We start from the raw sequence: 26428 nt of genomic DNA, 5'->3' as shown, positions 1-26428 counted from the left end.
TGAGTGGTAGCATGAAGCCTTAAAATTGTTAGTGTAATACGAGGCTAGTGTGCTATAAATCATGATCAATCTTGAATGCTTTAAAAGGAAAGAAAGAATGTATTGAATTTCAAATTGTGTTTCAAACCTTGTCCTTAAGGCTTTATTTGATCTATAAATTATGTAACAAAGACCAAATATCCTATAATATTAAATAAAACTAATTGCCTAAACTGTACACTAAGATAATTCAAAAAAATAAAGGAAAATAAGAATGTGTATTGTATTTTCCATCTAACTTAGTCTCGTTATAGACAATCAAGCACATCATGATATTGAAATAATCAAAAGTCACGACTTTTCCTTCAAATCGTGAATTTTCCTTCCTATCTTTTCATTTATTTAAAATATCCAACACATTGTTCAACTCTATTTTCCTATATAAGCAGCTGTATATAATATTTGTTATCCAAACCTTTGTAGCTGCATTACTCGGATGACAGTAGTTCATAGTGAGTAAAACTGGAGAATCATGAGTCACTTTCTATGCCCAGTGAAAGGAGCCAAATAGTCTTTGATTAGTAAATTCCATACATGTTTAGTGCATCAACTATTTCAATTTAGCTAGTGGCACACAATTTAGCTGCAAGCAAACTGCGTTTTCACTAGAACAAGACAGTATCATAATTGCTTCCTGGAAGCTACTAAACTTCGTATCTTATACTCCTATAAGGGGTCAACTTAGGCTCCTCTCGATTGGAGCTTGGACTTCCTGATGTATCGGACAAGCTACTATTCTCACTACTCCGTCGGTTGCTTGATAATAGCTTCCCGAGCATCTTCTTTGGCATCACTATGCCTTTCACCTTACTGTTGCTGCTCTTGGCACAAATGTTTGTGTTTTTGTTGTCACTACCGCTGCTCCAATCATGTTCGTTGACCTTCCCCCCAACATGGAGCTTTATGGCTTTTGGGTCATCATCAACTAGGCCATCAGCACATTCGTCCTCGGTGTTGGTTGTGATGACTGACCTTGAGCTACCATACGATGCGCCGCTTTCAGCTTGGGTAGAGGTAGCAGCCAACGCTCTCATCTGCTGAAAGTACAAGACCTGCACAACCATTCGCAATGGTAGTCGTTCATTCTGTACAGAATGTGCGCATGCATCCGCTGAAAGCTTCTTACAGTCTATCAATGCACATAGCCTTTTCTTCTCATTCTTGCTAAGGGCTGGATGTTCCTATTTATGACATTAAGAATATCAATGCAATGAGGAACTTTTATAGAATCAAAGCATTCTTATAATTTGTTCAAGAGAGAGACCTTTTATATTATCTTCATAGAGTTATGTTAAGTTACCTTGAGGAAAGTATCAATGGCAAGATAAAGCTCATCATGAGTGGGTCTTGAATCACTTGGTACTATTTCAACAAGATCAATAAACTTGGAAAGTGGTAGGTTATGATCTTTCACAACCTCAGCAAGATATCCATCAACTAGCTTAGCTACGGTGACCTTTGCACTGGCTGGGGTCAAAGCTGGTCTACTTAACTCATGAATCTTTCTGCTTGTTGCTGCTGGACTGGGTTGGGCGGCACAGTTTTCCTGCATCATGAATTCTTCCACTATATTGAGAACCATGTCGATGTCATACATGGTATCCTCGCCTGAGGTAGAAGGAATCAGTAAATCAGGCACCGTGGCATCTTCTAATTGTCTTCCTATCCGCTTCACAAGTTCGTTCATGCTAGTTTCGCTACAATCTAGTAATCTACCAGCTCTCAGTAACTTAAGTAGAAAACTGCAGGAGACACAGCCCTTATTTGAGGGCAATAATGAAATGATTGTCTCCAGCAATGATCTGTTCTTTGCTGCATCACCTCCATTTCCATTATTTGCAAATCCTTTGCCCAAACTTGAGAGCTTTCTGTATGTATATGATTTCAATGCTTCTCCAATCAATTCAGCATCAACTTTTGCCTTAGTTTTAATGGTCAATATAACTTTTTTAAAGAAGTCAATCTGAAGCTCGCACAAGTCTTCAACCCACCAGTCATTGGGCACTGAATATTCTTTTCTAACTCCATTCAAATGAGGATCGTGACCATTTTCAAATGGAAGCTTTCGCCTATTGTACGTATATGACCATTCTACTTCTGAAGGATCAATTGAGGCCTTGGATGCTATAGAGTCTATGCAATCGCTAATCAATTGCAAGTCCTCTAACCAAGGCAGAAGAAATCTTGTAGTCTGAAGAACTATGATGGAGTCTTTCCAGCCACGTAAAATGCTTGTTCTTAGGAACACACCGATCTTATAAATAAGGTTCCCTTTCTCAACTGTCTCATTCATTTCTAAGTACTCAGCAGCACAAAGTGCAACAGCTACATTGTGGGCATTGAGTGTCACAGTAATACCATAGCAAAACTTCGCACAGATTTCAAATGCTGCAGCACCTCCAGGGATATCGGAAATGGAAACCTCATCACTTTTTTCACCATGTGCGGACGCGATCAGTTTCTGCATAAGTTGGCTCTTGGACAACAGGGGAAACTAACGCAAAGACAAGGAATTAGATAAGCAGAATAGTACAGAAGAGTGGCTCAGGAGGAATATACCAAGTTCTATCGTACACCAATTCTTATCCCTATCATCAAACTGAAATCACAGTTTTCCATATTTGTATACGATCTTTGTTTATCATATAAGCATACACAATCATCTACATTATCCTAAGTTACCCATATGTTTGCAACAATCATAAAATTGCTCTGAATTATAATGTAACCTATGTTAAATTTAATGTTCTCAGCTTCCATCGCCTAAAACCTTGTTTATGCCTTATTCAAACTTCTCAGATTCAATGCTCAAAGCTAGAAGGAATGAAGCATAAGAAAGATTAACCCATACAACTTACCTTGTGTAAATGAAATTTGATATTTCCAACATGAATAATAATGTCAGCTGGTAAGTCAGTTGCCACTGACCTGCAAAGAGGGGTAGACCATCTTAATATAGGAACAGAATGACATAAGGTGATTAAGAAAACTCATAAGAAAATTTTCAAATAGGAGGAAAAAAAAGCTAAATAATAGATTGAACTAACTATTGTGACTTAGATAATGACCGAGTTGCAACAAAAACATACTACTCCATTCACCCAGTGGTTCGCTTGTTCCATGAAACATCTTGCAGATACTAGATGCAACTCAAAGACACTTTTAATAATGATTTTATAACAAACAGCTTTGATTTTGAAGTAACATGGGAGACATCAACATGGCTACTTTTCGCATAGCTCTATCATACAGTTCATTCACAAGCAACTCCATTAGATCTCCAAACAATCATGGATGGCCAAATAAATAAAACACAAGCATCATGTAGTAAAGTAGCAAGTCACCTGACATCCTTTCCTTCACTCTGGAAAAAATCAGGTTTGGATCCAAGCTTCATAAACTTCATTGTGGAACCAAAAAGATTGCACCTTCAATTTTTAGTTTCACAACGACCGTGGAATCTTTTTCTGGAGCAACTTGGTGAAGCGGAGACAGAACCCCACTCTCAAAACTAGTTTACAGTTAAAGGAACAGGGTAACACCCTCAAGCACAGATCTGAACCCAAATTCCTCAAGTCACCTGAAACAGCAAAAATATCATCATTTATGTTAGGAGAATGGAACCACAGACAGTGAGCATCTCTGAATGCTTTTTAATGCCATGGAGGAGTTAAAGGATGCAATGGCAATTGCTGAGGTAAATGAATCTCGTCAAGTTAGAAAAGAGACCTCACATGAAAATCACATGGAGCAGTCGCATGAAAGCCAAGGCTGCATGTGACTGTGTATACGCTTGAAGTTTTAAAAGTTGAACTCGGTATTGACGGCTCAAAAAGAAAAAAAAAAAATGGAGTTGCAAGAGCCATGGAGAAGTACAGATCACAAACGTTGAAAGAACAAGACTATAATGGAAGGAGGAAAGAAAAGGAGAAAAATAAAAGTTTGTTGAGGAACACTGAAGAAAGATGAAAATAGTGAAACACACGAAAAAGGGAGCATAAACGGGGGGAAACATAACCTGCATTGACAAGAATGGCAAACGTTGCTGGGAAGTAAACAACAACTCGCCTCAGAGCACAAGAAAACAGAGCCGACCAGATCAAGCAAAGTGAAGGCTAAAGCCCAAGAGCAAGAGAAGCAACAGCAGCTAGACCATCACAGGTATAGAAAGAAGAAAAAAAGGTGATGGGAAAGAGTAACCCACCTTGACGAAACTTGGCTTGGACCCTTTTCCAGGTGTCTTCAAACTCGAAGCCCCAAGCAGCTGGAAGCCCACAATATGCCCCCTTCCATGCCCACACCCCTGCACTCTTGTCAGGCTCTCTCGCTCAACCCACGCACCCACCAACCCTACACCACCAGCTTCATGCAGAGTACTCGGAAACAAGGAAAAGCAGGTAGCTTTCAACTCGGATGGAACTGGACAAACCAAAGATGAAGAGCTCTGAATCCCTATTGCCCTTTCAGCTGCTCTATCATTAGAATAGACAATCGATATGATCACAAACACTGCTTCTGCTTCTCTTTTCCCTTTCTCTGCTTTTTATTGCAATTTAATGGCATCTTTTAGATCTTCACCTTCTCTCTCCTCTTCATGACACTGCTTTGCCGTTTCTGCCCTTTGGCTGCTGAATATTCTCCGATAACCGATGCAATCCTTGCTTTGCTACAATTAAATTTGGTTAATCTCACAAAACATCTAGTATTTAGTTTATAGATTCTCCAACGTCTCTTTGACTGATTTATCAAAAAGTTCCTGAATTTTATATATGTTCAAATATATTATTCTTGCATGTTTTTTTCCTTGGATGCTCCTGTTCTGTTCTTGTGATGATGATGGAGCATCCCAAGTTAGGTGGCTTTCTTTCTCGTGAGGAAAAAAAATGATGGCAGCATGTGGCCCATTGCATTTGAGGAATCGATTCGGTAGAACCAGTCAACGGAGAAGTAGATTGCTTATTAGTACTTTCAGATGCACTGCATCAGAGAAGCGAAGAAAGCTGTAATTTGATCACAATACAAGAGCAATACATCATCATGCCTACCCTCCACTCCATTGGGCCTGCTCTCATCGTACTTTAAGAAACTTTATCAAGAACCTGAGACGATTTACGTATTTTGAAAAAATTGAATATAAAGTTCGTTTTGTGGGCCTAATTAGAGATAGCAGGTCCTTGTGAGCTTGTGAACTGGTGATGCGTGAAGGTTGGACAAGAATATTTTTCCCCTCTGGAAGTAAAAGCCAACTCAGTGCGATTCCCTTGCTTTGTTGACAAACATTTTTTCATCTAGGCTGGATACTAGAGAATTCATCTAGTTGACAAAATTGTCGTAAAGAATATAGGGAATCTTGAAGTGCCTGTTCTAAGGTCCTTGTTGCCAAACTTTGAAAGAGTATCCTGCTGTTGTGCTTAGACTAGAACACGAAAGAGTACATTACATTTAAGTCTTTATTTACTTTCTGCCTTTATAATACTGCCTTAAATCTAGTGATTTCCTCTTGTTAAACGTCAAGCTTGGCTTAATCACTTCTCTTTGAGTATTATATTTTTCTTTCTTTTTCGTCTGTCCGTTACAGGGCACAAGATTTGGTGCTTTGAGTGTGGTTGGGCCAATCCACAACTGCTGGCTTGAGGATTGTGTGGTGTCAGGGCCAAAAAAGCAACAAAGTGAAGGTTTAAATGCTTTGATGTTCACAAACTTAGATGCTTGTAGAGAATTCCAATTATTATTATTATTATTATTATTATTATTATTATTATTATTAAAAAAGTGTGCGTGCAGGTATCAGAATTCGGAACAGTGTAAGGTCCTTGGCCAAGACCAGGAACATGATTGCTAGTTATTTATCGCAACAGAATATTTATCTAAATGGTTAAATATTTATCCATGGCTTAGATCAGTTTGGAGAAAAAAACAAAGATAGTGAATTGAGGAGCTTACTTGAGGGAATATTGGACAGAAGCTCCAACAAGAACAAGGCAGAAAGTTTAGCAGTGCCAGAGGGAGTGAATGCCGCAACATCAACATAACTTCGCTGTCAATGGAGGTTCTATGAACCAAGACAAAGTGAAGCAGAGTCGAGGTTGCCTTCGGCGAGATGACTGTCAGTAAAAAAAAAAAATCTATTAATTTATCATATTCAACCACTAATCTAAAATATTTAATCTGAAGTTGTCAGCTGGAACAAAAACAAACGCCGAGATTTATAGTTCGTCAGTACGTTTCCACAATTTCAAGACGGCAACTGATACTTGAAAAGAGAGCACTTCATTTTTGAGCAATAAGTTTGTGAAATCCTAGACCACCAACACGAAAGGCACCACGCCTGTTGATGGCCTGCCAAGTATTTTAAGCACCAAGCTAATTGAATGCTAAACCAATGCAGAACAGCAGAAGACCAATACACTGAATGAAATGGTGATGCTAGAGAGCAATGTGCTGAAGACTTCAAGTTCTAGGCGTCATGTTCGCTTGCAAGTGCTATCCTGTGGCTTGTGGCTAGTCCTTTTACTTCTTGTTGTAACATGATGGAAGGTCTAGGGAAGGTCAATCCATGCGACCTTGTTTTCGCATGTACAATAATTCTTATATTTCAAACTCTTTTAATTCATGGATAGACCTTGGCCTCGTCCAAAATATACAAGTCCAAAATCTAAATCCATGCTATGCCAGATTTAGGCTCTTCGAGGGGTTAAAATAAATTGAACTTGATTAGCCAAGAAAAAACTCCATTGGATGCAAAGCAGCAATGGCATAATAAGAGTCAGGGTCTGGATGAGATGCAAACATCACCAATAATTCCCACAAGAACACTGACCATCCTTGAAATGATGAAACCGCTTACCATCTCTGACAACAATCTCTCTACCAACTGCGATTGACATGAACATGATTGCAGAATGGCAATCTCCACAGATTCTTAGATTCTTAAGAACTCTTACTGGAGCTTCAGTTGGTAACTTTAGAAGGCCATATGCAACGGCCAATTTCTCACTATGGGTAGACAAGACATACTCTTTTTGCTCAGTCTCAACGTCATGCAACACAAACTTGGTATCTGGCACGTAACCCAGTTTTCGCATCTTGACACTTAGAATCTCAAGGAACTTGTAAACATGTTGTCCATCAGGATGTGTTGTATCATTCACAAGGAACACATGAACCTTATTGGCAACTTCAATCCAGCTGCATCCAGGTTCCTTTTTTACTCCTCTATCCTTCATCAGTTTTCTTACTTTAGCCACTTCGGCCCACTGGCCGACAGCTGCGTAGATATGAGACAAGAGGACATATGTCCCATCCTGTTGCGGAATCACCTTCAAAAGCTGCTCTGCAGCATGTATCCCAAGAGACATATCACCATGAATACGGCACCCAGAGAGAACAGCCTCCCAAATAGCTGGACCAGGTGCCGAAGGCATTGTTTGGATGGCATTCCAAGCTTCAGAAATTCGACCAGCTCGACCAAGCAAATCGATCAATCTGGCATAATGATCTTCCCCTGGGCTAATACCATATTGGCGTTCCATGGATTCAAAATATCGGAATCCTTCCTCGACTAAACCTGAATGGCTGCAGGCTGACAGGACTGTGAGAAAAGATATCCGGTCTGGCATCATGCCATCGTCAATCATCCGGTCAAAGAGATCAATTGCTTCTCTTCCATACCCATGTTGACCAAGAGCTGCTATCATTGCATTCCAAGACACAAAATCAACATTCGGCATCAAAAGAAATGCTAGATGTGCTGCCTCCATCGAACCACATTTTGCATACATTGTCAACAATGCATTTCCTGCTGAGTTGCCCGACTCGTAGCCATATTGGATCAGCTGAGCATGGAGCTGCCTTCCATGCTCAAGTGCCCCTAAATTGCCACAAGCAGCAATAGCTCCTGCAAAAGTATAGTCGCACGGTTTGACACACTTGTCCATCATATGACTGAAAAGTTTTAAACATTCCTCTGCAAGACCATTATGCAAGTAGCCCGAGATCATGACCATCCACGTCAATTGATTCTTCTGTGGCATTTCCTTGAACATATAAACCGCATCACGAACGCACCCATTGTTCAGATACCCTGACAACATGGCATTCCAGGAAACAATGTCCTTTTTCCGAATGTCATTGAAGATCCTTTTTGCGACATTGACTTTTCCATCTTTTGAATAGAGAGTGACTAACATATTCTCAACAGGCAATGCAGATTCTGGATCAAAATCTGGCCCTGAACGGATGATGTGGGCATGAACAGCCTTGCCGTGCCCGAAGAGGCCTGCATTTGTACAAGCACTGAGGACGCTAGTGTAAGAAAATTCATCCATAGGGATGCCTATCAAGTGCATGTTCCTAAACATCTCAAGGGCTTCAGCAAAAAGCCCGTGATGGACATACCCTGAAATCATCGCATTCCATACCACATCAAATCTTTGCTCCATTGCATCAAAGACCCGACGAGCCTCCATGATGTCACCTCTCCTAACATAGCCAACCACCATCGAGGTCCATGACAGCTCATCCCTGCCAAGCATTAGATCGAACACTTTCCGAGCGTACGCTGCAGCCTCCGCAGCCTCGCACTTGGTATACAGCGCGATGAGAGCGTTCGATACGGAGATTGCTATTCCAGTTCCTGACTTCTCCACGGCGCAATGGATCTGTCGGCACTGTGTGAGCTCAAGAGGAAGTACAGCCGCTGCAGCACTGAGAACGCTCGTGAATGTATAGCTGTCGCAGGGGACGCCATCGGTCATCATACGACGGTAGACAGAAATAGCCGCGTGGCCGTCGGAGGCGCGAGAGTATCCGGTGATCATCGCGTTATAGAAGACAGTGTCGCGAGAGGCCAACGGTGTGCTCTCGAAAATCTGGCGGGCGGCGTCGTGGCTTCCATCGGCCGAGTAGGCGGTGATGAGGGAGGTGGCGGCGATAGAATCGCTTCTTCGGGAGGAGGTGGCGTCGAAGAGGCGGCGGGCGGAGGGAAGGTCGCCGAACTTGGAGTAGAGGTCGATGAGGCGGTTGAGGATGTGCGCTCGGGGTCTAAATCCAGAGGCGAGGAAGTGAGCGTGCACGGCGCGGAGGCGACGGAGCAGAGTAGCCCGTCCGGAAGCGGCAGCCAGGCGTTCGAGGAGGGTGGCGTAGCGGTGGGCGACGCTGGGGAGATCGAGGGACGGAGAGGAGACATGTTCTCTCATCCACTCGCGTCGGCGAGGCGACCCTTCGTCGGGATTCCTCCCAAGGCTTTAAATTTAAACGGTAGGAATTAAAACGATCCCACTAGATCGGACGGATAAAAAGAACCCTCCGTAAAAAGTCTTTTGCAGAAAACTACACAAAATTTGAATAATTTAAAAAGAATATAAATATCTATGCCTGTCTGATAATTTACAACAGGAGGAGACCGAACGCTAATCTCTATCTTCGAACTGTATGAAACACCGTATGTATGATTGTGCTTTCCTCTAAGGTCTTGTTTATTCCTCTTGTACATTAACTGACCCTGCCAATATACCACGGAGTCGTTTTACTTGGTCGTATTCTCAATCCCCTGATCATCTTCACATAGAGTAGGCTGAAGCATGCATACAAGTGAGACCATCTCTGATCAGTTATATGACGATGAACTATCGTTATCCGAGTTGGCATCTCGTCGCCATTCAGACCTTTGAAAGACCGGATGAGAAGAACTGCCAGATATTAGGAAGGAGCTGGCAGATCCCATCACTGTCCTCTCGTGCAAATTGCCCACTTCCTTGCAGACGTTATCTAGGACCGATAGGAAGTCTCTCACCACCATGAAGATTCTAAGAGGGTGGGCTTCCTCCTTTGCAGCATCGCCGTGAAAGTACTCCGTAGTCTCCTTTACCGAGTTCATCACCGTCTTCTCCTTGACTTTAACACGATCGATCTCCTTTTCAGCCTCTACAAGAAATATCTTCATCATCTCAAAAAACTTCATCCCTTGTGTGCATGACTTCTCTAGCTGTATGACCGACTTTATCTTCTCAAGGCCAGCTTCTAGCTTTAAGACATATCCACTCAGCACATCCGAGTCCATTCCAGCTGCCCGTCTGACATTTCCAAGCTCTTTGCTTAGCCCAGCTACAACTTTTAAGCCTTGTTTCCTGAATTGTTCTTCTCCTAGGTTGTTAGATTGATTTTCTGTTGTTGGCTCAGTGCCTGATCCTTCAGACCGGATGATTTCTTGAACGACAAAGTGGAGAAGTGTGGTTTTCCCATCTGTCCCTTTCACATCTGCTAGTTTGAGAAGTGTGTCAAGCTTGAATGCTTTAGCTTCACCACGGTTGGTTCCCACATTCATCCTGTTCCCAGTCCTAAGAACAGCTTCTAGGAGCTTAAGAAACTGTCTGCTGCTTCTTAGATCTTCGCATGCTGCCTGTAAAATGTTCAAGGATTTACAAGAGAAGAGATAATTAATGCTGTAAAAATATTGACATTCGGTGTTTATTGATTTGTGTTTGACAGTCTTTAGAACATCTCAACAAGATTATTTTATGGGTGACTGACTCACAGTTATTCATAACTAAACAGAAATACTGAAAAATGAAACTAAGAAAGAAGTGAAGTGATGTAATGCTGCACTCTGATATGATAACCATCCAAATTCCAATTTAGTAAGTTAAGCCTAATTATTTGTAAAATGAGAAATAAGTGATGACGTTAGAAAAAATATAAGAATTTGCAGGTTGTAAAAAAAAATTACATGAGTTTTTCCATGAACAACTTTATTGTTCACTAAAGCAAGAATATTAGCAAAAGAAATCCAACAATATCTTGGCTTTTAGTTGCAAAAATGGTGAAGCATGATTGCAATAATTACCTCCAAAGTTTGAAAAGATTTCAATAGAAATTTGACTTCTGTATCAAAATTGGCTCTATATAGCATCGCATCAACTCTTTTGAAGGCAAATGGGACATCCAAGACTGCTTTAAGAAAGCGCTCAGCTAAACCTAACTTTTGTAGGTCACCTGGGTAGTCTCGTAGTTTCAGTTCTTCCTCCTTTGTGGGAGCCATTTTGACCAAAGTTTCCAAAAGCTCAGTTCCCAAACATCCAGCATTACCTGTTGCAGAAAATGTTATTGTTTAATAAAGTTCAAGTTGGAAACTATATAAAACTTACATCACAATAGTTATAATCATCAGATAATCCTACTAGATTAAACAGGTCAATCTGCATCAATCCTGAGGCATAAGGGTTGATGCTTTGAACAAACATAATTGATTATGGCATCTAATGACTAGTGTAACCATCAAAGATAGCTTTTGCAACACCAAAACAACTAAACAAACAGGGCGGCAGTTGATGAACATATTTTTGTTTCTTGTTTTCTTATTATCCTTTTGAACTGTGATACTTGGGGTATGTTTATTTACAGAGAAATGGGAGGAGAGAAACTAGGAATTACAGAAAATATAGTCATTTTTAAGTATCTTCTCTCCAAGTTAATTGACACCATGATAGTTTTGAGCCTGTTCTACTATACAATATGCTTCTCTTGAAGCTCTCGCATAGGCTATGAAGGAAACTATCTTCATTTTGGAAATGGATGCTAACAGTCATCTTCCGATGCATCATTCTGAATCAAGTATACCTTTCAAGACGTATAATGTACGAGAGAGTGATCAGGAATTACTTATTGGCAAAGAAACTTGGTTGGTGACATTTCAGCTAAGGGGCCCAAGATTATCAAGTCAAACTTGTCCCTTTGGATTACCAATGGTCATATATCTTCTGAAATTCTTTATGTTTGTGCAACTGACCTAAGGCAGAGCCTTGTTACTCACTTTGTTTAGTCTCTTTGATTTTTCTAATATAAAGTGTTATGCTTGTTATTGGTAGAGAAAAGAATATAGTTTGCTTTGGTTGGGACACAAAAGAAAATTGTTTGAAGATGCACAGTAATTAATTTATTTTGCTTTGATAGTATTAGATATTCAAGATAAAACTAGTTTCGATTAAACTAATTGGGTATGCTTGTCTTTTTCGTTTCTCTTTAAGTTAACTACCAATACTCAAGTCAAATCACAAATTAAATGTTTAGGCAAAGCCAAAAACATGTGTTTATTTTCCACCAGTTTTAACAGTAAGCAAGTTGTAACCTTCAGACTCTATATGGTCTTTTCCAAGAGGACATACAGAGACAAAAACTTAGATAGACAGCCTAATTCAAATACGAGTTGGTGCCTTGGTGGATATTTTTTGTTGAAGATAGGATGCTCCACGTCCATTAGTAGTGGGGTGGTCCATTATATAAACTAGTCTTTTTCCTAATAGCGCTAGTTTTAACAATCTTCAAATAAATCCTATTTTAGCCAATCAGCAACCTTTTAGAGTCACTGATGGTAGAAGCACAAGAGGATGATAAACATTGACAGGAGTATATGTATGCAGAAAAATCTTATTCTTGTTGGCATTGTGATGAATTCACCAATGCCCCTTGTAAAACATCTAAAAAAAAGTGAATTTATATGGCAAGACCCCTTGTAACCTTTTCCTCTTAGGTATCTCTATCCATTTTCTTCTCTAGACTAGTATATCTTTGCCACTCTTTGTATTTTCTCATGCAACCTTTTACCTTTTAGTATTTCTATCCATTTTAGAACAGAAACCAACAAAATCACATTTAACTCGGCAGATGCTTGTAATTGTAAAATAAACACAGACAATAATTGAGACCAAAGACAACTAATAAAGATTGGAAAAAGACATCTTAGCTTTTTATCTCCTGAAAAGTTAGATGGCAGATACAGTTTTATATACACAGAAGAAGCCCCAAATTGTTTTTCAATTACACAAAGGCTCATAGAATCCAATTAAATAATTATCGGGTCATTTTAATATGAGAGTTACTACCCAACTACCTTGAAACTAAGAATGTTCAATCATTAAGAGGAGTCAACAAAAGAAAATTCAAAATTAATTCCAATTTGACTTTGAGTATGATGCAAGCTATATCAACATATTTTATGAGAAGCAGCAAATTAGCTCAAGCAAACTGATGCAAGGAAATAATCTGCTTACCATCTAAAAGTGCTTCGCAGATCTCTTCTCTTGTTACATTCAATGCCCTCAGGAGGATTGCAATATTCTGTGATTTCTTTGGATCCAACACTCTGTTTTCATGCTTGAAGGAGAGCGCATCCTGTCTTCTTCTCGAATCATTATGAGAAATAGAACTTGTGGAATTGTTGATGAAAAGAGTTTCCATTGCATCCTCATTCAATCTGCCAAAATGAACAAAGTAATATAATTATCACCATTGATGGCTTTTGAAACTTTGTAAGACTGCATCTTTGATCAAATCTTACTGAAATGAGCTCGATTTCAACTGGTCCCAAACCATTGCTCGATCGGAACTTGCTTTAACTTTGTCCCAGTGAAGGGGCTTTAATCTAGGCTTCGTATCACCATCCAAACGTTCTCCCACCTCGTCATTCTGATGCGAAGAACTGGCAGCGACTCGATTACCAAGCTTCGTAGGAAGGAGCGGTATGTTAATACGTGTAGCTTCGGGGGGAAGGGGATGCAGTAGCCGACGCCTCGAGAATGGTGCAATAGGAGCTTTGATTGATTCATCGTTTTTGGTAAACGCGTCAGAAATGGATGAAGGCAGCGGCGGGGCCGGGGGCGGAGGCTGCGGCGGGGCCGGGGGTGGAGGCTGCGGCGGGGCCGGGGGCGGGGGTGGAGGCGGTGGATTCCTGGTGGCATTGTACAATCGTGGAGGTGGTCGAGGAGGTGGCGGCGGTGGCGGAGGCGGTGCTGGAGGTTGCCGATTCAATGGCAGGATCATCTGTTTCACTTCGGAATTAGGGTAATTGGTGAATTGCATTCGAGGGGATGATCGCCGTGAGCGAGGGGCAGCCTCCGCCACCGAGCTCATCAAGAATTCCTTACCTCCGCTACTCATACTAGGGAGGCTACGCCGCGATACTGGACTGCTTGGTGTCTCGCTAATGGCGGATGCCAATGACTTCTGCGGAGTATAGAAAGTATCCTCGTCCGAGGATGCGGTCGGAGCACGCCCCAAACTTTTCCTCGAAGCAATCGCGCTCAACGGCGGTAGCGGCTGGAGCTCGGGGCTCGGGGGATGCATCTCCACAACCGGCTCCACCCCCAGCGGCGATCCAATAAGTTCCTGGCTTCCCCCGCAACTTGAGGCCCCCGTCGACGCCGTGTCCGCGGCGCCGAGGTAGAGAAAATCCGGCGCCGGCACAGCAGCAGAGGCTGCGCGGCTTTCCATCCGGCCACTGCTATCACAACGGCCCATGAGCTTCCCGGAATCGGACGGCCTCTCCGCCCTTCGCCGTCGGTATAAGTACAGCCCCGTCAAGAGAATGACTACGAGGACCGCTATGGAGACGGGGACAGCGACGGCGACGACCGTCTCGGACGCAGAAGAGGAAGTCGAAGAGGCTGAGGCGGCGGCAGAGGCGTGGGCCTGACCCGTGGTCGCAGGCGGGGAAAGGACGCCCGGGACAGAGGGATTAGAGCCTTCCGGCGCCGGATCCGAAAACTCCTGAAGGGGCGGCGGAGGGGTCCACTGAATTGGGTACAGCGGCTGATGGAGGACCCTCCGGCTGCCTCCGCCTTCGCCTTCTCCTCCGACGGTCAGACAGAGGAGGGACAGCGGCAGCAGAAGCCACATCATAGCGTTACGGTTGCTTAACTAACGCCGTTTCGTTCATCGAGCGTGAGAAAACAGTCGAAGCTTCGACAAGGAAGACAAGAGAAAGACGCGAGATCGAGTCGGTGTGTATTCGTGTGTTTATTCTACCCTTCGACTCCGTCGAACAAGGTGGGTGAATGACGTCAGCACGGCCGCCATTTATCCGTCGGCTTGTGAAACCGATTCCGCCCTCGTCCCATCTCCCGTCTCGCACCGAGACACGTGGGCTAATACATCCCCCGTGCCCGAAGCACCAGCATCCACTGCAGCAAACCATTGACGGAACAGCAAAGTAAAAAATAACGACGGCCCCACCGCCGAAGCCCCTGTCAGGTTTCATTCCACATCACACGTCAAGCATCTGCTTTCCCTGTGTCACGTGCCCCGCGGCTTAAAGCGGAGCCAGACACCTCCTTTCCGGCTGGCCGTCGGTCTCCGAATCGTACGGCCACGATGAGCTAAAAATAAGTTGGAGGAAATAAAATATTGCTCGATGTTGTACGTTCGTCGACGGGGTGTGTAACTCTGGAAGCGTGGCATCGTCATGCGAAAGCGACGGGAATTGGAAGGCATCAGCGAAAGGTGTCGGTGGGCGTTGGCGTTGGCGTTGGCGTTGGCGTTGGCGTCTTCCCTGTTTTTTCTCCAAAGCATCAGAACAACGCGAAAGCTAGCGAACCGCGTGATCCCCGCCACACCACAAATCCCTCCTCGCAGTGTGGGCGAGTGTGGACGCCCGTTTTGTCTTTTTAGAAATCAGGCTGCTTCTGTTCTGGCGGAGAAAATTTCGCCTTAGTCATTCAAAATTATTAGAAAAAAAATACATTTGACCTCCGCTGCTTGCAAATATCATTCCCGTTTAGTCCCGAGCGACGTTGCAGCTGCATCAACACTAGTAATTTACAAAGTACTAATCAACGCGTTTTATGTTAAGACTTGAGCCACAAATAATTTTCCTTGTTTAAGTTAATAGCTAAATAAATATTTAGAGAAATGACGTAGACAATCGAGAAATACGTTCATTAATCAGCATATTGTCATTCCCTACATTCCACCGTCACAATAAAAGTCAGAAATCATTTGATAAAAAATATTAAATAACAAACTTTACGGATGGAATTATGCAAAAACAAATGACTCCATAAATAATTTTTCTTTAAACACAGGCGATTATATAAAAAAAGGCCGTATCTTCCTAGTCAGTACAAGAAAAAGAGATATTTCATTAAGTATAAGAGCATTCACATTATTTACCTTAAATTCAATTTTTATCTTAAATTTTATATTTTATATTAAAAAAATATCTACATCAAATACTCTACTCATTCCCTAAATATACATTTTATAAATAATAATTTTTTAAATTTAAAAAATAAATTACATTCCCTAAATATTAAAATATTATTTCTCTTTCCTCCTAATAATAAAAATTTTCTCTCTACTTCTTCTAATAATAAAAAATTTCTCTCTCCTCTATTTCTTTCCCATCTAATAATAAAAAAATATCCTCTATTTCTTTCCCATCTAATAATAAAAAAATAAATATATAATAAATTATAAAGAAATTGATGTATCATGTAATGAAAAATAAATATCTAAATTTAATAAAATAAATAAAAAATAAATATCTAAATTTAATAAAATAATTTTTTTTTACTATATTGATGTGTGGATGGTCTAACAATCCTAGGAACAAGTCACACAGATTGCCCGAGATTCTACTGGTTCGTTGCATGTGTTATCTGCATTCATTTACTATACAGATATAAAGTTATATTAATTGATGTCCCACGTTTTATTTTAGAGACATCCAATAAAAGACGAGACATGCGAAACATCAAGATAAACAAGTGAAAAGGAATATGAAAATAATACTAGCCATTCAAGATACTTGGGATAGATATATTTTTTAAAAAAAACAAGCTTACAACAAAAACGCCTAAATCAGGTCCCGAAGAACATTAGTATACCAACAAAAGCCTTCGCAATAATCAAAGATCTCAAGAGTGGTCCTACCAACTGCCTCCCTTAACGAGAAGCTTGTGCAACTTGTGCAGGTTCCACGATGTTCTTTGCCAACAAGTAAGTCCGCGTATTGAGATTCTTCATGGATTCTATTATCTGTTCATGCCTGGAAAGATAATAAGCATGAAGATGTAAAGTTGAAAGAACGTAAGAAAAACTATAAAAAAAAAAAAAAAAAAAGATTATTAACCATCAAAAAATTACACCATACTAAATATCATCGACAGAAAAACTATCAAGTATGAGACCAGCAGAAATGAGTAAGAAGCAGTACCACTTAGCAGCAGATAAATGCTTAATCTCAATGTCGAAATCTAGAAATAGCTATGGACAACTAGAATCGTTCATGCATCATAGTGTATACTTACACATTTTGATGAACAACAGGCATGGTGACAGTCCCCAAAGCAGCATCTATTTTGGCTTCAAGCTTCGAGTTGCGAATGAGATTTGTTATCCAAGCCAGAGATTCATCATAGGTCATGTTCAAGTTCAACTTTTCAGCAAGCACACTGTTTAGCAGTTGTCAAAACAATTCACTTTAATAAAAATTGTCATTTAAGGTGAAAAACATCCGAGAAGACAAAACAAAATATTTAAAAATAAAATGAAAACTTTTATATATAAAAGCCCAGCAACAGTTTGATCTTGAAGTTAACTTTTTATCAAAACTAGACATCTTAACGTCATATTTGACAGCCAACATAATGAATTTAACACTATTAGCAGAAAAATAGAATTTCACACCAGTTTCTAAAAGGGACATAGAAAAGGTCATTTGCTACTGATACACATGTTGCAAGATCTAGGGATGCATAGGGCCTACCTGATATCAATGCATCGATGGATGCGGCAGTAAGTCTCAAAAATAAAGAGCCTGGTATTTTCCAGGAATTCATCCCTCAATGGAACAGTAGCGAAGTTGGAATCTCCGACCCGTTTGCCAAGGAAGGGATCATTCAAAATCACCTAGGTAACAGAAGAACAAAAAAATTCTCATTTCAAATGACAGCATGAAAATATACAAGTAGTCAAGTAGAGCAAGTAAATGTTTCAGGAAATAACATCAAAGAAAAAGAGAAGTCTCATATTTCTCTGATGTAAAAAAACCTAAAATAGAAAGAATTTTTTAGAATGTTTCATTAGCTTTTAAATAATGCATGTCAATGAATGTCATAATGGTATAATGAATTTACATGTCGAAGCAATAAAATTTGGTTGTTGCTTGATTCTTATCAGTTATCACTTCAAACAAGTGAGCGATCACCTTAAAACAATTTAGAGGGAACATGAAGGCTTTATATATATATACTAAAGCAGATCTTCATACAAAACAGGTCTCTTCCCACCAATACAACCATCTTATTTTTTTTTTTTTTTTTTTTTTTTTTTTTTTTTTTACAACCATCTTAGTTGCAAACTACTTTATACGGGAACGACGGAGCAAATTTCTAAAGGTTATAACTTTTGATTTGGATATCAGAGACGCTCTTTTTTTTTAATCAAAGATTTTTCAGAGATCTAGATTTGTTACCGGGTGAAATCTATAACTGGCAAACTTTCGGATAAAAAAACATTGTTTAGAGTTTTTTCGGAGGCTCCGAACATCCTTTTTACTATTTTTAGCAATTTTTTATGTTTAGGTATTCAAGGGTATATTTGGCTTGTGCAAGTTAAGGTCTTGGGATGCATAATGAAAAAGTCGTTGGACAAACATACAAAATTATACAAAATATAGGGATATTAAACTAATGAATCATAACAAGAAACTTTGGAGAAAGTAATAGAAAAAATATTAAAGGAGACCACAGTGACTGAAAATCAATTTAGATTCATGCCTAGAAGGTCGACAATAGAAGCTACACATCTTCTTAGATAATTAATTGAAAAATATCGGGAGTAAAAACAAGACCTACATATGGTATTCATTGACTTAGAAAAAACATATGATAGAAACTCAAGAGAAATTATACGAAAAATTCTAAAAAAGAGAGGTGTTAGCGTAACATATATATTAAACTAATTAAGGATATGTATGAGAATATAACGACCAAAGTAAAGACTTTAAGTGAAGTAACTGAAGCATTTCAAATAAAGATAGAGTTATATCACGAATTAGCTCTAAGTCCCTATCTTTTTACACTAATTATGGACGAACTCACTGCACATATTCAAGATACCAAAACCGTAATACATGTTTGCAGATGATATTGTTTTAATAAATGAAGCACGGAAAAGAGTAAATGTCAAACTAGAATCTTGACGAAAAATACTAGAAGGGAAAGGATTTAGACTTAATAGAATAAAGACAGAATATATAGAATTTAAATTTAGCAATATTAGACGTAATGAACCAATTGTTAAGATAGAAAATGATGAGTTGCTCGAAACCAAGAGGTTTAATATTTAAGATCATTTTTGCAAAACGATGGAGGGATTGAGAGAGATGTCTTATATACAATGAATACAAGCATGATAGTTAAAATGGAGAAGAGCATCAGGTATTTTATATGACCATAAAGTACCTCTAAAACTTAAAGGAAAGTTCTACAAAACCACAATTAGATTTGCTATGTTATATGGAGTTGAATGTTGGGCTATGACTCGAGCACATGAGCAGAGGACGCGAGTTGCAGAGATGACGATGTTAAAGTGAATGTGTGGACATAGGAGAATGGAAAGAAAAAGAAATGAGAGCATTAGAGAGAAAATCGGAGTTACATTTATTAAGGGAAAACTCCGAGAGACATGTTTAAGATGGTACGAGCATGTATTAGACAACCAATAAATACTCCAGTTAGGTGATGTGAAACTATGACAAATATACATATCAAACGAGGAAGAAGAAGGTCAAAAAAGACATGATTAACAACAATAAAACAAGATAAAATTTATTTAAATATAGATGATGATATAATTGGAGATAGAGCTCAATAGCGTAAAAGAATCCATATACTCAACCTCACCTAGTGGGATAAGGCTTGATTGTTGTATATTTAGTTGTTTTGAGACAGTTTTGATAAATATTATTTCTAGCCGCCATCTCCATAGGAACATCGAGTTTTTTCTATTTCCTAGTATTTCTCTTAAAATAAAAAGGTTGTAGAAGATTGTTTCCGATATTCATGAGTAAATCAATGGATTCAATAGCCTGCGTTGCGTCAATTAGTATCTTGCAACTCAACGCATCTACCAACCGATTAGCAACCCCTGCTTTATGTCTAACCACATAGATGAACTGCTCCAAATAAACAACCCACCTTGCATGTCGGGGTGGTCACACTTGATTCTGTTAGTGAAGGTGTCTCAATTAATCATGATCCTAACTTTTATGTGATACAAGATGTACAAGTTGGGAAGTGTTTAAGGGTAATTAATTATGCATTACAGAGAGAGTAGTCTCCGCTTGTAGCTAATCAAGGATTTGCAGGGTGAGGGGCATGTTGGTAGAGACCGAATGTTACAGTTGGTTCATACTTCCTACTTTTGGCCTCCACTACGACGAGAAGTCGAAGTATATGCAACGGTGCAAAATTTGTCAAGTCTCTAAGGGGACGTCCATGAATGCAGGACCGTACATGCCTTTGTCAGCTCCTTCTCGACTTTGGATTGATATCAGCATGTATTTTGTGCTGGGTTTGTAACGTACCAGCGAGGTAGTGATTCCATCTTTGTTGTCATTAAAAGATTCTCTAAAATGATTCACTTTATTCCTTGCAAGAAGACTACTAATGCAAGAAGACTACTAATGTTGTTATTGTGGCACAACTGTTCTTTCGAGATGTCTACCGTCTTCATGGCCTTCCGACGTCCATTGTTTCAGATCGAGACACTCGTTTCCTTAGTCATTTTTAACACAGCTCGTGGAGAATGGCTAATACACAATTAAATGTTAGTAGTGCTTATTATCCTCAAACAGATGGTCAGAAGGAGATTGTGAATCGGTCGCTTGACAATTTATTGCGTTGCTTAGTGGGAGACTGCGTTGCTTAGTGGGAGACCATGTGACGAGCCCGAATCAAAAGTTGTGTCAGGCAAAATTTGCTCACGACCATGCAATGGATCGCAGCACTAGTTTCAGCCCATTCCAAGTGGTTTGCTTGATTCAGCCTCGAGGTCCATTGGATTTGTTATCAATGCCAAGCAAGGCGACAGTCACAGTAAAGTTGTGGATTTTGTGGAAGATTTCTTCTAGAATTCATGCGTGAATGAACAAATTCATTAACCTGTGCTGCATCACAACTTAACTTGGAGATAGTAATTTGCAAGAGGGAAAAACGAAGGATAAAAGAATTAAATTTCCTTACATATAGTTCCGCTAAGGTTTTACTTTGATAAAATTGAAAGGGAAGAAGCAATATACCTTTCCCTTTCACTCTAGTTCAACCCAATTCCGGAAGAAATGGAATAAAGAATTCGGATATAATTAAACTATTTACTCCACTCTTCTTTTCAAGAGAAAAAAAAATTGTCAAACTCACTGATTGTATATATTTACTTTCCTCCTATTTCCCTCCAAGTCAACCATACATAAGTCTACGTTAGAAAATGTCTTCTCAAAGTGGTTTAAGCCACCAGACATTTTAAGCAAATTCAGTCTTCATCATGTGCTCAAAGCATATCATACCAATGCATAATCTTATAACTATTTTTTCAATGCAAGTGAAGATGATCATTTTTAAAGTATTTCCAAAGCAATTTCTTAATATTACAATACTGAAACAAGATTAAGATAAATATTCCAATAAGAATTACTAAGGCCAAATAAATTGTATTACTTGATGGAACTTACTTGCTCACACTCCTTAAGTTTCTTCTGAGCTTCATCAAAGTCATAATTAACATATAAAGATTCTAAAAGTTCTGTTATGGGATCCTTGTAACAGTGCTGCTCTTGTTGGATAACTTTGACCAACTCTTTCAGCATATTTCTCCTTCTTTTGTTGACGATGACAGCGGTAGCAAGATATCGGAGAAGGTGATGTGCATTTGTTTGAATAGCATTCAAGTACCTAACAAGATGGGAAAAAAAACGATATGTAGCTCAAAAATAAAGATTGTTCATCTCATATTATAGCAAGTTCATGCTTTTAACTACATGTTACAATTCTTCATTCTAAAATTGAGCAATTCAGTAAGTTCTCTCTTTTGTCAATGAAGGTGTGCTATTGTTTGCCAAATCCCTTGTAGAAACGTGTCAACCAAAAAGGAGTTTTTATCTATTTACTGTTTTCAATTACAAAACCTATCATAAGAATAAGCTTTCAATTCCATGTTCTCTAACTCTTGAAATGTTTCTTTTCTGGTCTTTGTAGCACATTGAAATGCTGTTTCGGATACATGAATATGATATAGTTTCAAGCCGCCTATGTAGCACTTATACAGATTTTTTCAGAAATCTCACAAAGGAAAAAAAATAGATTATATGAAAGGAAACTGTGGAGAGATATCCAAAGTATACATATCTTAGTCAAATCGACCAAGCATTTCAATGGCAACTTTTGGGGGGTCAGTCGTAAAAATTCTATCACTTCACAAAGTTCTATGAAAGAATATATGCCTAGTAATACTCCAATCGTGTAAATCATTTTTATTACATGAGATAACATTTCCTTTTGTCTATCTCTATTCTTTGCACCATCTACTCTAATAAACTCCCATAAATATAGAATCAATTTGTTGCCCTTGAACATATCCTTATCATCTTAAAAAAATAGACTCTGGTGCAGCTAATTAGAACAATAGTTAAGCGAGCCAATACTGAGTTACAGTTGCAGGCATCTCGCTAACTAAGCCCATAGTCATCAAATAGGTTTTCTATTATCATCCAGTTGTTTCTAAGCATGATCTACACTGGTTCTAAGTTTCCTTTTGTTTCTTTGATGAGCATTTATGAAACCAGGTAAATACAAGCAATCAGAAAATTAACTAGTGGTACAAACAAGGCAGAAGTGAAAATACAAGAACAAAACCAGTGAGTAAAAAGAAGGTTCATTTTGAAATTCAAATGATAAATAAAGAGTAATATAGTACAACCAACACAAGTGAGTAACAAGATTGATAAACTAGTGGGGCAATGGTAAAGGGTATATAGAAGTGCATATCATTGTCCACGAGAAAAATTGTTCTGTGATAGGGAAAAAAACTTCTAAATAACAAGTCATTAAAATGACTAACAAACTATCAATAAAAAAATGAATAAGATGAATTAATGCTAATTACACAAATTATAGATAGAAAATATTGGAGAAAAGAAAGTTTAGCAGGACAAAAGGAACACCTGTCCTGGAAGAATAAATCAATGATACTATTTCTTCCATTTTCATGGTTAAAGAAGATGAAAAGGCTCCAGTGCATCAGCCAGATTCTGTTCTGCAACTGATTTAAAGGAGAAGAAAAACTCTGCACGGTATGCAAACAAAACAGAAAGGATTAAAGTGAGCAAGATAACACTTCTGAGACCAAACTCTATGGATTAAATAACAAATAGTACCTTTGAATCAATTATCTCTTTGAGACGATTGAGCTCCTCGAGAGCAACATCCCAATTTTGCATTAAAATTTCGGCAGCAAGTTTTCCCCACAACGCACTCAAACTTCTCTCACTATTAGTGCACAGGGCACGATATTGGTACAAATAATCCGCAGCGCCAGAATAGTTACCACATTCAAATTGGAACTTTGCATACTGATAAAGAGCCTCAATCTGATCAGCGCCAATCTATTCAATGGGCAACGCGAAAAAAGTCATCAACAACTGCTCATAAAATAACTCTTTTTGCCGCTCATTGCCTAAAACTTTACAAATTACAGCAGTAGCCTATATACAAACTTTATCAACAGCAAGTAGTTTAGATGAAGACCGTCCCTCTTTGCATAAATGAATTTGAAATATCAAACCTGAAAGCGGTCGTGAAGCATTTGGATATTATACTGTCTGTCGGGCCTCAATTCTTGAACCAAGTTAGCATCTTGAAGAAAGGATATGAGTGGCGCTGCGGATTCTTCAAGGGATTTCAACCTAGAGACGACCTCCACCCTCCTATCCACCATGGCTGCAAAACCCGCAAATTCCACACCACATTAACTAAAAAATAAAAAAGAGAATAAACATACGGAAGCAAAGAGGACCTTGGGGAACGTCTTCTGTATGGTAAAGGGCCTTATGGATGTCCATGGCGTAGTCGACCATGTTGGTGTGGGAGAGAAGCTGGATCTTGGCCTTGAGAATCTCATCGTTCGGGTACAGCTCCCGCTCCTGCAAAAACTCGAGGAGCGGGAAGACAAGGTGACGATCGAGTTGAGGTGCGATACGAGAAGTTAGATCGTGATTTGCCATGCCCTAGCTTGTTTCTGCAGATCGGAGATATGGGAGACGCCGACAGAGATATGGGAGCCCGCCGATAGGAGATATGAAGCTTGTCAGGGATATAGGTTAGGGTTTGCGGGGCCGATGAAAGGCAAATTATATTATTTCAGTTTTTATAAAAAAAAAAAAAGTATTATACTTTTTAATTCAACTAATCAACTCGCTAAATAATTTTTCATTTCTCATCAAAATAAATCTAAAAGTATAAATATTTTATCACCCAATACTGAAATAAATCAAGTATATGATAGTTGAGGTTCTGGATGATTTTTTTTCTGTTTCACTAAAAAACAATTCAAAAGAAATTAAGAGTATGCAAAAAATGATTTTTAAAATTTGTAAAAAAACAGTTCATCGTAGAAGCAGTCTGTGTAGCAACTAAAAAAATGAGATTTTTATAATTTACAAAACATATTATTCTAAAATATGAAAATGTAAAAGAAATACATGTTTTAAATCGATATAAAAATTACAAAAAAAAAAACATTTTTTATAAAAAACATTTTTCTTATGATTATGCGTGTTAATTGAGCAATGACATATTTACATTTATGAAGATATTTTAAATTTAGTTAAAAGGAAGCAAAAAAATATATAAAATAAATTATAAAAATCAGTATAATTCGTGGAGAAGTCACACTGACTTCTTCAGAAAGACAGAATAAAAATTACTTAAAAATTAAAAAAATAATAAGAACGAACGAATATGTTTAAAAAATAGATTTTTTTTTTTTAAATACGGGAACCCACTCTTCTCGATTTCAAGATGACATTTGATTTAGAGATTTAGGAGTGAAGGTAGAGGTGCAAAAATAAATTAAATCTGACGATTTAATTTGAGTCGATCTGAAAAAAATTAGTTTTGGATTGGGTATTTTCTGGTTCGGATCGGGTTCGGGTTGGAGGGTTAGAGAGTTAAAAATTTTTGGTTTGGGTCGGGTCGGGTTGACCCGAGTTGACTTAAATATAGGATTTTGTAAGTTTTTTCCGGTTAAATCAAATTTTATTTTAAAATTTTAGATATTTTTATGTATATTAATATCATATTTGTATGATAATGATGGAGTATTGAGATAAAAGTAAAGAATTATAGGGAAAATAGTCCAAAAAAAATCGTTTTGAATCGGATTTTTTAGTTATATGGGTCGGGTTCGGGTTGATCGGGTTCGGGTTCGGGTTTAGGTGTTTTGGGTTGAACTCGAGTTCGGGTCGGGTTCAGGTTGGGTTAAAAAAAAAAACTCAACCCGACCCACCTGAATTGACACCCTTAAATGAGGGAATGGATTCATTCCTAAATTTTATGTTTGGTTGATGGAAATGGAATCAAGATTTTGGAATGAAATAAAAAAACTTGGGTATGGATGAAACCCACACCCTCGAGTTTTGATGGAATGGGAATAAAAATTAAGTTTTGGACGAAAATACCCTTAGTATATTTGTTCAATTTTTCTTTCATTTCACTATCTCTCCTTGTTCTCTCTCATCATACTTTCTCTCTCCTCATTCTATCATCACATTTCCTCTCTTAACATATTTTCTATCTCCTCATTTTCTCTCATCACACATTCTCTATTATTTTCTCTTTGTATTTGATCCTGTCCAAACGCTGAATCAACGGACGCTGGGCACGTGGCGCTCTCCCAACTGCTGACGTGGATCTACAACCGATCGTACGGACCTCCGGCGAACCTGCAAAGAAGTCGGGTCGGGAAGGGGTTTCCGGCGACGACCCTCCGACGCTCAAGTCAGGCAAGTGGACAACAAAGAAGTGGCTCTCAATATTCGAGAATGCGTACCTCCGGCCAAGTGTGAGGCTCCTTATATAGAGCTGTGAAGGGGCTCACGCACACATACCGAGGCGAATACGTGTCCTCAGCCCATACCTCAGTATGGACTTGTCAGAAAAGCTTACCTGACACCATACTGCTACAGTCTGAGCACATCTCTGATGGGACAGCGGAACCCTCTGTCATAAGATCTTGCGTATGGCTTGGTCGTTGAGCATAACCGCTGTCAGAAGATGTTCCCTTGTCCTTTTGTCTCTTCTTACCCCATGCCGAGCGTCCGGCCTGTCGGCAGTTCCCTCGCATCCGGCCGGTCGTATGTGCTGGTCCGCTCGGGAGATTCCTGGTCGGGTGCTCTGCTGACTGTTCACAGTATTGCTGTTTTCTGCCTCGGCCGAGCGGGCTACCCGATCGGCCCGGCGACCCTGTTCCCCATGAGCGTTGGAAACCTGACTCTCTTTCGGGTTATTTTTGATTCCGCTGGGACCCCATTCGGTCGACCGGTCTCCCCTTCTCCGGTTGG

The 26428-nt window shown here is 39.3% G+C and overlaps 4 protein-coding genes across 6 annotated transcripts; all 4 read right to left on the bottom strand.

Annotated features, from left to right (window-relative positions):
* Positions 1 to 526: 526 nt before the first annotated feature.
* On the bottom strand, positions 527 to 4378 carry LOC122031099 (BTB/POZ domain-containing protein NPY4-like). 3 transcript variants are annotated; one of them, XM_042590170.1, is made up of 5 exons: positions 4244 to 4378; positions 3384 to 3619; positions 2898 to 2967; positions 1340 to 2533; positions 527 to 1220 (listed from the first exon to the last, which is right to left on the bottom strand). In XM_042590170.1, the coding sequence occupies exons 2-5, from the start codon at positions 3443 to 3445 to the stop codon at positions 684 to 686; spliced, it is 1863 nt and encodes a 620-aa protein (XP_042446104.1). In that variant the 5' UTR covers positions 3446 to 3619; positions 4244 to 4378; the 3' UTR covers positions 527 to 683. The 3 variants fall into 3 exon arrangements, with proteins under 3 accessions (XP_042446104.1, XP_042446105.1, XP_042446106.1); XM_042590171.1 differs by lacking the exon at positions 4244 to 4378 and adding an exon at positions 4058 to 4241; XM_042590172.1 differs by lacking the exon at positions 4244 to 4378 and adding an exon at positions 3769 to 3973.
* Positions 4379 to 6719: 2341 nt separating this feature from the next.
* LOC122031098 (pentatricopeptide repeat-containing protein At1g25360-like) lies at positions 6720 to 9236 on the bottom strand. The gene has a single exon (XM_042590169.1). The coding sequence runs from the start codon at positions 9234 to 9236 to the stop codon at positions 6831 to 6833; it is 2406 nt and encodes an 801-aa protein (XP_042446103.1). The 3' UTR covers positions 6720 to 6830.
* On the bottom strand, positions 7074 to 14819 carry LOC122031097 (formin-like protein 8). Its single transcript, XM_042590168.1, has 4 exons — positions 13373 to 14819; positions 13086 to 13288; positions 10883 to 11124; positions 7074 to 10438 (listed from the first exon to the last, which is right to left on the bottom strand). The coding sequence occupies exons 1-4, from the start codon at positions 14710 to 14712 to the stop codon at positions 9647 to 9649; spliced, it is 2577 nt and encodes an 858-aa protein (XP_042446102.1). The 5' UTR covers positions 14713 to 14819; the 3' UTR covers positions 7074 to 9646.
* A 1759-nt stretch (positions 14820 to 16578) lies between these two features.
* On the bottom strand, positions 16579 to 24195 carry LOC122031965 (eukaryotic translation initiation factor 3 subunit E-like). The gene is made up of 8 exons (XM_042591196.1): positions 23884 to 24195; positions 23653 to 23807; positions 23246 to 23473; positions 23033 to 23154; positions 21545 to 21764; positions 17579 to 17721; positions 17121 to 17264; positions 16579 to 16858 (listed from the first exon to the last, which is right to left on the bottom strand). Exons 1-8 carry the CDS (start codon positions 24089 to 24091, stop codon positions 16756 to 16758), a joined length of 1323 nt encoding a protein of 440 aa, XP_042447130.1. The 5' UTR covers positions 24092 to 24195; the 3' UTR covers positions 16579 to 16755.
* Positions 24196 to 26428: the final 2233 nt, after the last annotated feature.

This window comes from Zingiber officinale, chromosome 11A (assembly GCF_018446385.1).
Source record: "Zingiber officinale cultivar Zhangliang chromosome 11A, Zo_v1.1, whole genome shotgun sequence".
Taxonomy (NCBI): Eukaryota; Viridiplantae; Streptophyta; class Magnoliopsida; order Zingiberales; family Zingiberaceae; genus Zingiber; species Zingiber officinale.
This window is presented reverse-complemented; position numbering and strand designations above follow the sequence as displayed.